Source organism: Microtus ochrogaster, unplaced genomic scaffold (assembly GCF_000317375.1).
Source record: "Microtus ochrogaster isolate Prairie Vole_2 unplaced genomic scaffold, MicOch1.0 UNK5, whole genome shotgun sequence".
Lineage (NCBI taxonomy): Eukaryota > Metazoa > Chordata > Mammalia > Rodentia > Cricetidae > Microtus > Microtus ochrogaster.
In genome coordinates, this window is record NW_004949103.1 from 8898714 (window position 1) to 8912206 (window position 13493).

General features: G+C 44.6%; 1 protein-coding gene across 1 annotated transcript in view; it reads left to right on the forward strand.

The window, feature by feature from the left end:
• The first annotated feature begins 1313 nt into the window (after window positions 1-1313).
• Window positions 1314-13493, forward strand: part of C1qtnf7 (C1q and TNF related 7) — a 98828-nt gene continuing 86648 nt past the window's right edge. Inside the window, exon 1 of the mRNA XM_005365980.3 lies at window positions 1314-1539. Coding sequence (XP_005366037.1) covers window positions 1527-1539 — 13 coding nt within the window. The 5' untranslated portion in view covers window positions 1314-1526. The remainder of the gene's footprint in view (window positions 1540-13493) is intronic.

Sequence of the window (13493 nt, forward strand, 5' to 3'; positions counted from 1 at the left end):
ACCACTCCTCGGCAGAAACCCAAGCAAAGGAGACCCCATCACTCCTCTGATTCTCAGCATAGAAAACTTACATTTCTGTTTGTACTTATTATTTGTATATTATAAAATATTTTAAATGTTGCCTACTGTGTAATACTTATTTGAATGAACTCTAAAATACAAGGGAAAGATTGATAGCCTTTGAAATAATGATGCTCTATCCCAGGACTTTTTTGCCTATATCTGTGCAGAGAGCATACTTGATGAAAAGTGTCCATGTCGATGTTTCTGATCGTTCTTGAGTGGTTGATTTGTTATGTGATGTTTTCTATTCATTGAGGGGGTTCTATTGCACAGTGATTCACTGTCTGTCAAAGCCATGCATTGACCTATTTTAATTTCTACACACTGTGACCTATTGATCATTTTGAAGGGGATTGTGCATGTAGATCAAAGTTGACAAAACTGTTGATTGATACAAACTTAAGCATTACTCCATTCAGTATTTACTGAGCACAGGCTACTTAGGCACTAAGCAAGAATTATTTCGATGCATACCATAAAATATTTTTAAATCAACATTTAAACAGTGCTTTAAAATTTGGCTATAATTTTAATTCCCGTGTGTGTGTGTGTGTGTGTGGTGTGGTGTGTGTGTGTGTGTGTGTGTGTGTTGACAGTGGGGAGAAATGAATAATAAAATGCACAACACATTCACCAATTAAAATGCCGGAAGATTTATTCTGATTACTGGCTAAAATGTTAGAAGATTTATTCAATTGAATAGACATAATTTGCAAAGCCCGTGTCCTTTCTAGATTTATGCTACACATGTGGAATGATGCTTAAACAAGACCAATGTAAAGAACATCCTCTTAAGCATTTCCCTATTTCATGAAAACACTGCGTGCGACAATTAAGGGCAAGTCACAGAGAAACAATCCTGTTAGTAAAAGTGACACGGGGACGTGATCCCACTGCATCAGCCCCCTTTCTTAAGTTTGCTGTGTAAACTTTCCCGAGTGCTTTTGTTGCATCGGGGAAGTGATGCCAGGCGGTCTCTAGATCCCACTCTAAAGGCTACAGCGATATGAATCCACACGGTGCTAACAGCCATGGCTGCTGCGGGATAGAAAAATCCTCCGGATACCTGAGACCTTCGCTCTGCATCTGCCTGCATCTGGGGTTTGCAGAAGAACCTTGCCTGCTCCTCCTCATGACTAACGAGTGTATATAGCAAACTCTTTGAAATGTGAGTATTATGGGAAGGATCGCAGTTGCTTTAAATTATAGAAGTTGGCAAGTGCCCGGGAGGAGTAGGAGGCTGTTTAAACTGAGAAAGACGGTTGCAGAACTTCATCCGACAGCATGAGCGCCGCGCTCCGCACACATCCTCTGCTTTTCACCACCGCACTTCTCTGCATTGTTGTGGAGCAGCTCCTGTAGTAAACGCATTTCTGCTCTGAATACTTGTTAATGGTTTCTAACTTCATGGGAGAACCAAAGCACAGAAGTTTCATGTTTGGGGGAGAAGTCTGAACCCAGCAATGCCCAGGAGAGGTAAGCCATGGTTTTTATTAGAGCTTTTCTCTTTTCCTCTTCTGTTTGGACTTTATCAAAATATTTGCAGGAAGAACCACAGACAGCTACTTGTAAGGAGATGAGGGGACGTGCGGATAGTGTCAGCAAATGGTAAATCAGAGGCTGGGGAGTCTCAACAGCAGTGTCTCTCCGACTCTCTACTCCGCTTGGTGTGGCAGGCGTCTTTGCCTGAAAATGCTGTTTCTCTAAAAAAGGTGGGAGGGGTTCTCTGAAACCCCCAAATTTTGAGCATTGACTGTCCAGCGGGCAGTGGGCTAATGCATAGCCAAGATCTCAATATCTGTTTATGCGCAATTCGCTTCTAGAGCTGAGAGTCTTAGAACTCGGGAAACTTCCTAGGCTGTGGTAACATTCTAAAATGTCTCTCAGCCGTGGTTCCTGTGACTTACTGTTTATGGACGACTTTCTGTATAGTTAAGGAAACCATTTGACTGTTTCATGTAAGAATCTAAGAATATATTACTAATATTAACTTTATCTCCCTGGAGGAGAAAAATAAAACAAAAACAGTTGAACATGGCATGACATTGTGGGCTTAAGTCATAGCCGGCTGATGGTGTCATTATCTGCACAGAGTAACTGACTTGCCTGTTGTGCCTTCGGATAGCTCTTTGTTTTTGTTTCGTTATTTTGGGTTTTTTTCTATGTGTTGGTCTTTTGAGAAGCATCTTGGGGTGGAAGTTTGTGAACATTCTGTGCGTCTTTCTGTTTCCTGGAGAAACACTCTGTTATCAGCGAGCCCCTGTTTTTCCAAGGCAGAATTCCAGGTGCAATCCCCACCGCACCCTAGATATTCACTGAGATCGGAAGATGGATCTTGCAGTTTTAGCAGAACTCGTTGTTCCATGAGCACACACAAGTGTGAGTGTGTGTGTGTGTGTGTGTGTGTGTGTGTGTGTGTGTGTGTGTGTGTTCTCAGGCAGAGGTTAGAAAACCATGGGTTTGGTTGAGCTTACGTGGTTGGAACCTAAGGAGGTTAGTTAACCTCCATGTGCAAGATGCTCTCCCTGGTGTAGAAATCATAGCTATCGAGGCAGTTAGGCCTGGGAGAGAATGGGAGCTACTGCCGCAGTCACTGTCTCCAGCTGAGAAAGCCTCTACCTTCTTGTTATTTTTTCCCTTCTGTGTCAAAGTCTAGTTACATAATAAGAATTGCTCTGGCTTCCTTTGCCTTGAGGTCTTGTTGATTAAGATCGGAGTAAAGTCATTACTGTATAAAAGCAAGGAGGAGTCTCTATTAGCTCCTGGCAAGGTGGTCAAGAAGCACTATTTGTTAGCTACGTCCCTAGACCCAAAACTGCTAATGGAGCAAGTAGCCCGCGACTGCCAATCCATAGATTTCTCCATTCCATATTGTCCCTAATTTCTTTTTCTCCCTCTGTGCTATCCACATTAACCTACAGACCACTACCAAGCAGCAGGAGATCAGACAAGCAAACCTATCTCCCCCTTTTCCAGTCCTTCGGGCCCACCCCTGGACAGTAGAGGAAGCCCCCACCCTATCTGAAGGGGGTCTCCAGTACCCCACCCATGACCTCATCGCAGGCAGCCAGAGAGCTGGATGGCCAGCGCTTGCATGGCGCCTGAGTGGGCCCTGGGGATGGGTGCGGCCTAAAACTGCGCAGTATGGCATGACGTGGTTTCCCATCACAGGCTCCCACAGAGGCTGGCGGCATCTCTGTAAGTCAAACTTGCCAGGCCCCACCCCAGAGCCCAAGGAGCATGCATGCGCACGAGCACACACACACACACACACACACACACACACACACACACACCACTCCCCTTCCCCCACCTACACACACACACATACACCGTGAAGATGAAATCAAAGGCAATAAGGGTAGCTAACAAAAATCTCCCTAAGCCAGCTGACTCATTCGGGGCTTAGTCACTTGAGCTGAGTATTGAAACATAGACAGTGCCTTAGAAGCAACCAGTCAGAGCTGTCTCCCAAAGGCTCTTGATGAGAGATACCCAAGAAGACCTAAATGTGTCCTTGCTACAGAATCTAGGAGAAAGAAACAGACTCTTCCAGGAATGGGGAGAAGAGCATGTTAACTATTGAACTGCCAGGAGACTGTGGCTACCTGTCTGACCTGCTTCTGTGTGAGCCAGGCTTACCCAAGTTTGTAGGCTATAGAATGGGTCTCAAGTCAGTCATCTAGACTTGACAAGTCATGCTTAGGGGTCAAAGGTCCAAGGGCTAGAAGAAGAACTCCATCTTGTTCAACAAGTCTTTCCAGAGGTCACACTGTGTGCCGGGCACTTTAGCAATGTGCTTTAAAGGCAACGTCACGGTCAGCAGCAGTGCAGACAACACCAGACCACCAAGAAATGCCTTGTACCACAGTCGGCTTCAGTCAGAAAGAGATCCCTATGGAGTAGCCTTTTAAATGGACTTCGGAGGCTAAGCCCCTTACCACGAGAAAACCAAAGGATGGGCACCCCAGCACAGAGGCAAAAAGGTCACCCCAGCTCTCCAACAGGGAAATATTTTACACTGCTTCCCAAAGCAAGTTCCAAGTAACTGGCTTCTTGGTTACTAGTCAGAGGATAGTTCAATATATTGCTTAGTTAGGCGACTTGGGGAACGTGGAACAGGGCATTTGGTTCCAACTTTGTAGATGGCTGACATCAATCTCAGCCCTCACCCTGGTGTATGAACTTGGACCCTTTCAAATGTCAGGGTTTTCACTGGTTATATGAGAATAGCAATGTATCTGTTTTCTGGGGGCATTCTGGGGGATTGCCTTAGAGGGTCTCTGCGCGGGCCTGTCTCGGAGCAATGTCAGCTGTCATCAGCAATTCGGAGCTGCTTTTGCTGCAGAACCTCTGCTCCTTTCCCTGGTTAGTGAGTCCTCTGGAACTCCGTGAGTGGCTCCTAATGAAGACTTAATGCTTTCCAAAGTCATTAGACCAAGAAGCTTGTTGGTTTTTTTTTTTTAAGAAAAAAAATGGATGCCTGTTGAAAGGCTAGTGAGCTGAGAACAAGTGTCCTTAAGTTGCATGAGGTTTCCCAAGACTTACTAGAAATGTACCAATTCCCACTAGCCGCTTCACAAACTGCCTGCTCTGGAAACCCAACTGAGATTCTCAGGTCCAAGAAACTTGAGTTATAAAATCCATTTTCAACTTTTTTAGATGGAAAGGGGGCAGAAAACTAAAAAAACTAAAAATGTTGTCAGTGACTGAAGACTGGAAAAGTTTGTTTTTACCTACTGGCAGAGAACCTAATGGAGCTGAGTGTCGGTGCTAAGTCAGCAGAAACTGCTATCTCACTTTCGGGGACTTCTCAAGAGAGGAAATAAAATGTGTACTAGAGATCTGAAATGCAAAACTCAATCATTGTAACATGAAATGTAAGAGAGACTCCAATTAAATGAAACTTCTAAAAAGAAGACCCGAATAGTCAGAATAGTAAGCAAGCCCCGTTCCTTAATCACTGGTGTGTGCAGAGAATCCTGCTCCATCCTTCCCAATAGGGCTAGCCGGGTCCTAACCTACAGCCCACAGGTGGAAGCAGGAGACTTGTTCCTCACGGGAAAAAACCGAGGCAGAGAAACTCAGAAAATCCCCTCCTCTTTCCGAGCCTAAGTGCTGGAGGAGGGGATCTCAAGCTGAAGTACATCTGATGCCTTGATGAGATACCAGCCCATTGGGGCGTGGTCTCTCAGCGGCTATAGGCTGGAGGAGCGGAAGGACCTCCCGCAACATTGGCCCTGGCCAGGAAAGAGTCCTCAAATTAGGTGACATGTCACAGAATCCTTACGAGTGAGGACTGGTGGGTGGGGCGCTCCAGGCAGAGAGGACAGACTGAGTACAGGAGAGAATGGAGGAGCGGCAGGAGGGCAGCCCTGACAGAACAAAGTGCAGCTGCAGGGAGCACCACCTAGGAAGATGTAACCCCAAAAGCCTTGAATGCCATGACACAAAGTTTGGTGTCTTTCCTGGAATAACCATTAAATGATTGCAAACAAGAAGTAACGTGAAGGGAGCAGAGAGGGAACCATGCTGGAAGGCCGGGTGTGTCCAGGCGAGACGCGAGGCGCTAACCCGCTGCAGAAGTTATGGGGAGGAGTTCACATGGCCCCATCTACACAGTCCAGACCTGGACTTTGAGATAGCAACCCTCAGACCTCACCAGATCCACATCCCATGTTGGCCTCCTGCGCAATTCCAGTGTGGTGGACCAAGAGTGTGGGAAGGGCTGGCTGACCCAGGAGAGCCCTCCCAGTCCGTGTTCAGGAAGATACCATTCTAAGCACTTTTATGGAAATCATTAACTATACTGTTCCCTGTTCGATCACTGGGTTCCAGACTCTTAGCTCATATCAAGCAGGCACATTTCCAAAACAACCTTTGGATCTACAAAAGTTTTATGAGTTTACAGCTAAAGCAATTACACAATAATGGTATTGGCACGCAATGATGGGGAGGGGGGTGTTCAGTTCATATATCCCTTCCGGAGGGACTTAAGTCCCTCTTCCTGGCTTTCTGCCTTTTGCAAAAATAAACTCCCCTGTGTCTGAGAACTCTGACCGCAGCTTGCACCATATTCTTGGAGTATTCTGAATGTTATTACCCACAGGGGTGCTTTATGAGCCTCTGCGACAACCCAGGTGATGGCATTCAGGGATCAGGAGTTAATTCCCCTTGATTCCCCAATGCCTTACAAACGGAGCAGGCCTAGATCTTAATTTAGGAGCAGAGGGCTGCAAGAAGTGTCACATTCCTGTACTTTCTTTAATTCAACTGAAATCTGATTCCAAGAATCCACGCCAGCAGGGCTTGAGCTGCAGGAATTACTGGTGCTGCCGGCTCTACCACCTACGGCACCAGGATCAGACAGTGGTCTCAGGAGATCCGCGATCACACCTGTTACACCAGCTCTTCTCTGTTTGGATTTCATGTCCAAACCCTGGCTATGTACTGGGGATCCCTGAAAAGATGGCAGAGCCCAGTATCTGAGCGTTACTAGGCAGCTCTGGCCTCTGCGATATGAGTCGTGCTGGATAGACATATTGATTTCTCAAAGATTCTTCAACCCAAGTCTGCCAGGTCTGGGAAAATGTCTCACGAAAGCCCTTCATTTCCCCTCTCACACAAATACATAGAAGCTGGGAATCTCTTTTTAATGATTTTTTTGTCTTTTTTATCTTGATGTTGAGATTTTAATTACATATTTTCCTTTCCTTTTCCTCCCTCCAAGACCCCCCATCTGCTCCTCACTCTCCTTCAAATTCATGACCTCTTTTTTCATTAACTGTTGTTGTATGAGTATATGTATTTGTATGTACCTACATATTCCTAAATCCAACCTGTTGTGTTTATATACCATTACTTGTATGTATGTTTCAAGGCTGACCATCTGGCACTGAACACTGAGTGGTGTGCACTTCCCTGGGGAGGACCACCTCTCTCGTTCCCAGGCTCCCAGCTTTACTCAGTTGTCTGGCGTTCTCTGTATGGGGTTGGAGACATGTGGGCTTTTCCCTTTGCAGCTTGGAATATTACTTGGTGTTGTCCTTGTGAAACTGGAACTCTCTAAAAAAGAAAGGCAGAATTTTCTCTTTTCCTGAAACAAGGAGGTACATAGGGTCCGCCAACATCCTTGAAACACCGGGTGGAGATGGCAAACAGCACAGAAATGAACAGCTTAGGATGTTCCATTGTCTTCCTGCGATGTAGAAAATAACCACCCAGGAAATGTGCACCCCAATAATTAACAAAGCAAATTCTCCGAAGTTACAAGCTTCTACCAGAGGAAGAATCTACTATGTTCATATTATCAGTCTCCTTTAGTTACGTGCCTGCCACACTGCCGGCACTGTGTACCTACTGTGACCATATTACCCTTATTTTTAGGCAAGAGAAAGTTGCCTAAAGACCTTGAGGCAGCATATGTGTGCACGTGCACAGTGTGTGTGTGTGTGTGTGTGTGTGTGTGTGTGTGTGTGTGTGTGTTGTTTGCATTTATGTGAATACGCATATGGAAGCCAGACAATGTGGAAATTGTTCCTCAGGAGACACCCACCTTTTCTTTGTCTGTGAAAGTAGGCTGGACTAAGTGGCCACTAAACCCCATGATCCTCTTCAGCCTCTTCAGCTTTGGGATTCCAAGAGCATGCCACAATGCTCACTCAGTGTCATTTCCAGATTTTAAAGCATGGATGGGGACTGGACGTTGAACTCGGGTCCTGGTGTTTGCATGGCAGGCACAGTACCAAGTCAGTCATCTCTCCAGCCCGTGGAGTAGGTGTTTGCATGCATGTTGTAACTGACTACCTCCAATTAAGATGGCATAATTATTACTTTGTTTTATATGTATAAATGTATGACCCGGTTGTATGTCTGTGCACCAAGGGCATGCCTAGGGCCTCAGGAACCAAAAGAGGTCATTGGGCCCCCTGGTATTGGAGCTTCAGATAGTTGTAAGCTGCTATGTGGGTGCTAGAAATGGAACCCCAATACTCTAGAAAACAGTCAGTGTTCCTAACCACTGAGCCATCTCTCCAGTCCTTAAAATACATGTTCAGCGGAGATCTTCTGTCAGTATGGAACTTATGTTTTATTTGGTAAGATGCACCCAAAGCAGCTTATTACCCAGTCTCGTAGTTCACCTGTGTGGTGGCAGATGGAGGATCCAGTCCTGTTGAAAAGAAGGCAACAAGGTAAAGGATCTTGTCCAATGCGGAGTTGGTAAAGAGAGCACACTCTCATCCATTCCTCTCTCGTCTGCCTCTGACTCAGGAGAAGAAAGTGACCCCCAACTCACGAATAACTAACTACAGAACAGCAACAAACCCGTGCAGTTCTGAGCCTCTGCATCCTACCAGTAACGCAAAGCCAGAGCTGATCCTGTCGTCCTGAAACACATTGCTGCCAGATGGTCTCAGACAAAACTCAAGAACAGTCATTAAAACACTATTTGCTTGCTAATGGCCAATATCCTCCAAACAGCTTATCCTCTTAAATTAGGGCACTTTTCTTTTTTTAGAGTGTTGTGGTTTTTCTACATTAATTTATTTATACAAGACTTTATGAAGTGATTTCTATTTCATTCCATTCTGAACTCTAGTTTAACATTAACCTGGTCTGGCATGAACTTGTTTACAGAGGCATTAAGAAATCACCTTCCAGAATCACTGCTCTTTCTTTGTTTCCTCTACAATAAAGAGCGTGCTTCTGGGTGTGCGTTTAGGGAAGGCTATGTTTGCAGTGTGTTTCCCAACAGTAGGGACTGGAAACTGAAATTCCATGCAACAGTATCGGGAGGCAGAGCTTAATGGGAGGAATTAGTCATGGGGACTCCAGGTCTTGAGTGTACTGATGCCCTTAGCACAGGGCTTCCTTGTGGTGAGTTCCCTTGCATGGATGCACTCATGACATGCTGATTTCTCAAATAAGACCAATCACCATCACGGCCCTTCCTAGATAAGGGCTTTCTGGTCTGAGACTCCCCAGGCTACAGAAGTTAGTGTTCGTCACTTGCATCCTGGCATAGCACAAAGGGTATTGCAGTGGGAGCTTTAAGCATCTCTCCCTTGAGCACTCAAGTTGTCACCTCCCTGCCTTCCACTCTCTAGAAATCCCAGACTCCTGAGTAGCCAGCCCTCTGTCCCTAAAGCGGCCCTTGACTAACTGGCGGCTGAGGAATCCAAGTCCACTTCCGTTAACGAATCTTATCAACCCAAAGAAATGCAGGGTCATATGATCCCAATGTAGTCTGAAGATGGAATACAAAACCCTTGTTTCTTAAAGGAATTTACCTATGAGGTCCTGGAATACTCAGTGCTCCTGCAGTCAAGAGTGAATGCTATCCGAATGGACTTTTAAACTCCATCCAAGATACAGACTTGACTTTAAGCTTTAATAGCAGCAGGAACAAATCCTGATGCCTAGTAAAATCACCCCTTCTGTGAAACTGCACAGATCATTAGAAAGGTCATTTTATCAGAATCTGCCATTTTACCGAGGGCTTAAGACTGTCTCTATTCTGCCTTCTTACACAGCAAGGGAAAGTCCTCTCTCCTCTGCCTGTCTTCCCCACCACTCCAGTGTCTCCATTTATGGAAAGAATGTCTCCCTGTGCTTTGTAGCTTACTAAGGATGTATGTGTGTTCTCCCTAGACATGGAATCTAGCCTGACCCCAGGTTCCAAATGACCTCCACTCTCCCGTCATAGTTCCTATTTTTCCTGTTACTATGACACCAGTATCCTGATGAAAACAACTTAAGGAGGAGGAGTTTCTTTAATCTCACAGGCAGTCACAGCTGAGAAGCCAAGACAGCTAGAGCTTGAAGCAGCAGCTCCTGTTGTATCTGCCGTTGGGAAGGGGAGAGTCATGATTTCTTATGCCCAGAGAGCGTCCTCTCTTTTGCTCAGTTCAGGACCCAAGTACAGAGGATGGGGCCTACTTTAGGAGTGTGTCTTCTGAACTCAGTTATCCTAGCCAAGAGCGTTCCTCACAAGAGTCCCTGTATGCTTATCCCGAGATGATCTCAGATCCTGTCAGATTGATAATCAGTACACACACCAAATCAAACCCTCCGTCTCTAACTCCTGAAGAACAGAGGCTACCTGAAGGCTTTCCCCAGGGAAAAACAAAGGAATCTCATCCCTGATTTTGAGCTAGCAAAAAAGAACAAGATTACATGGAAAGCCAGATGTTTCTTGCAGTGACCCTAACCACCACTTAGGTTATTGTCTGGCACCTTCAGTCCAGGGGAGCTGTTAAGATCTGTGACACAAAGGTCCTTCTTCTATTAATGCTAAATTTGTACCAACAAGACCGCCAATAAAAAAATTCAACTAAAACATTCTGTTTCTTAAAATGGTTCTAACAAACCTTGCTTTCATCCATATTAGAATTGGTTTTTTTCTTTTCTTAATTAACTAATTATTATTTGGAGCCTGAGGACAGGCTCCAAAGCTACAGAGAAACCCTGTCTCAAAAAACAAAAAATAAAATAAAATAAAAAAATAAAATAAATTAAGAATCTGGGGTTATGATCTTTTGGTATGGCAGCCTCAGCACTGACTTTCCCTTGCTCTGTGATGCTGTGTAAGTCATTTGACCCATCTGAGCCACTGTTCCTCCTTGAAAATGAGCCAATATCTACCTATCCCCCTGGCCCACTATGCAAGAAAAAGTGTGCAGACTGGAAGGTAAACCACAGATGAGTTACTGGGGGAGCCTCCTTCTTTAGACAAGCTTGATCATTTCACCTTGGCCCCCTTGCTATGGTTCCTATATTCTCTTTGGACAAATTAGCATTTAATTTAATGAATACAAACAAAATACAAGCAAGAGGAAAGCAAGCAAACCAGGGATGCAGAGAAGAGACTGGTGTGAGTGTAAAGATGTCAAGGAAGACAATTTCAGCCAAGCTGACTGTACTTCCATGCTGTTGTGAGGGCAAAATGACAAACACATTCTAGGGGGGCTAGCCTTGGCTAGCTGTCATCATGTCATATAGCTTTTATCCACAGTCTGTCTTACTTTCTATGGCTTCATTGTAGACCAGCCCCATTCAGCAGTCATGGAAACTTCCATAAGCACATGATTCTTAGGTTTTAATTTATAAACCATTCAGAGCTATGTAAAACCTCACAGAATTTTGTACTCTCCCTTCCTGGAACGCTGATTGGTCCTTGTCCAGAGTATCCACTCTGTATATATTACCCACCCGCTAGTCATTTAGTAGCCTTTCCAGCAGTCAAACTGAGTGTTCTCACTTCACAGTGTATAACTCCAAGTAATCCTAGTTTACTTAATTCTGATCCCAAAGTGCAAACTTTTATTACAGTTTAATTGTTCTACATTGTCGATTGCTATAAATCCTCTTAATCTCTTACTGTACCTAATGCATGAATTAAACATTATTAAAAATATGTATGTATAATTTAAAAAACTCATAATATACACAGGCCAGTGCTCTGTGAGGTTTTGAAGTGGTTTTTAGACTGTTAATCTCCATAAAGAATGGGGTATATGTATGTCTGATTTGGGATAATTCGTGCTTGCTATTTGCATATACAATTCAACACACCTTCCCTGATGCTTCTGTCTATGAAAGAAAATATAACCATTTCTCAAAAATACACTAGTAATAAGACACTAGCATATTTCTGGACAATACCTTGAGTCAGCAGTCATAGGCATAGATCTACAAGAGTAAACAAGCAGTAACCACACACAAATGCACATGTACTGGGAAGACCCCAGAGAGCGAGGACTGACTGCTCTAACTGAAGCAGGCTCGGTCCACATGCTCTGGGGATGATGTCCAAGGAAAATATGGCCTAAGAGCCAGATGTTCAGGTCTTTTATTGTATTTTTTACTTATTTATTTTATATCCCAACCACATTTTCCCCTCCCTCCCCTCCTCCCATCTCTCCCTCCCCTCCTCTCTGCCTCCTCCTTCAATCAGCTACTCTGTGTCTATTCAGAAAGGGGCAGGCCTCCCATGGGTGTCAATAAAGCATGGCATATCAAGTTGCGGGAAGACTAAGCACCTCCGCTGGTATTAATGTTTAATGAAACCTTTATGTCTAAATTTTTTAATAAAATTTTCCTGGGCAGGGGAGGATGGCTCATTCAGCAAAGTGCTTGATGAGCAAGCATGAGAACCTGAGTCCAATTCCACAACTCTAAGGAAAAAAACAGACAAAAAACAAACGTGGTGGCAAATGCTTGTAAACCAGCCCGAAGAAGGTAACTGAAGCAGATCCTTGGGCGCATTGGCCTGTCAGGCTAGCCTAGTAGGTGAGTGAGTTTCAGACCAGCGGAACAATCTGTTTCAGAAAGCAAAGTGGGTAGCTCCTGAGGAACAACACGCATGGCCCCACACACATGCGCACAAAGACACACTGAGAAACAAATACACACGAATGCACATACGCACAAGTAATTGTAACATGTTTGACCTACAGAAACAGAACTTTCATATGGCTCAATTGGCAACCATATAGAAATATTTTAAAACTGTTTTCCTGTGGGAAATCCCAGGAGCATCTGCCACTCAGCAGCGTGCCCTGATTCAGCATAACACATATGCAGATGTTACCAGCTACAGAAGATGGCGCAACATACACTCATGCAACAGGAAAGCGCCAGTAGCCCACAAACTCCCTTTCTATTCTGCAACACCGTTATAAAGTTCACACTACACATCTGCCCCTGTGAGACGCGAAGCCTTACATCAGTCGAAAGCAGCAGCTACATAAATGAATATATAATATGTTGGCTGATGGAGCTGTATTTTCACACCCTTTGTCTTGCAACTCAACGGGATACATGTGAATTTACTGCCCACTCCCGCAGAGGCAGACAATGATGATCATCTACTCGTGGCAATTTCAGTTTTCATGACCATTCGTTCTTCTGCGGTGACTCAACCGCACCTTCATCTCCCTCCTTTCTTATCCCGGCCAGCGGGATACGAACGGTGGTCCCTCGTAAACCTAGAGGAGGAAGAGGAATGAAAGGCACAAGAGACACGAGAAATGAAGGCAAGACAGTATTTCTGATCAAACCGCAGTTTATTATTCCTCAGAAGCTGTTATATAGCATCCAGGCTAGGGGCAATGGGGGTGTCAGGTCTGATGGAAATCAGGCCTAGAGACATCCCTAGCTGAGAGGTAAATACTGGGAGTCTGTGATTGTTGACCAACAAAGGAAATGTTAATTGTTTCTAAGAGCCTGGTGCCTGCAGGTCTCATTAGGCTAATGTTCTAGGTCCCGAACTTGCCCTGCAAAGGTGAATATCTTAAGATGTCTGTAAATAAAATAGAGATCTCAAAATACAGGTCTTTGCTTCTGGCATTTTCTTTTTTTTTTTTTTTTTTTAATTGAGAAAAGGAAAAAAAAAGTATCCCCCTCCTCCCAGCCTCCCATTTCCCTCC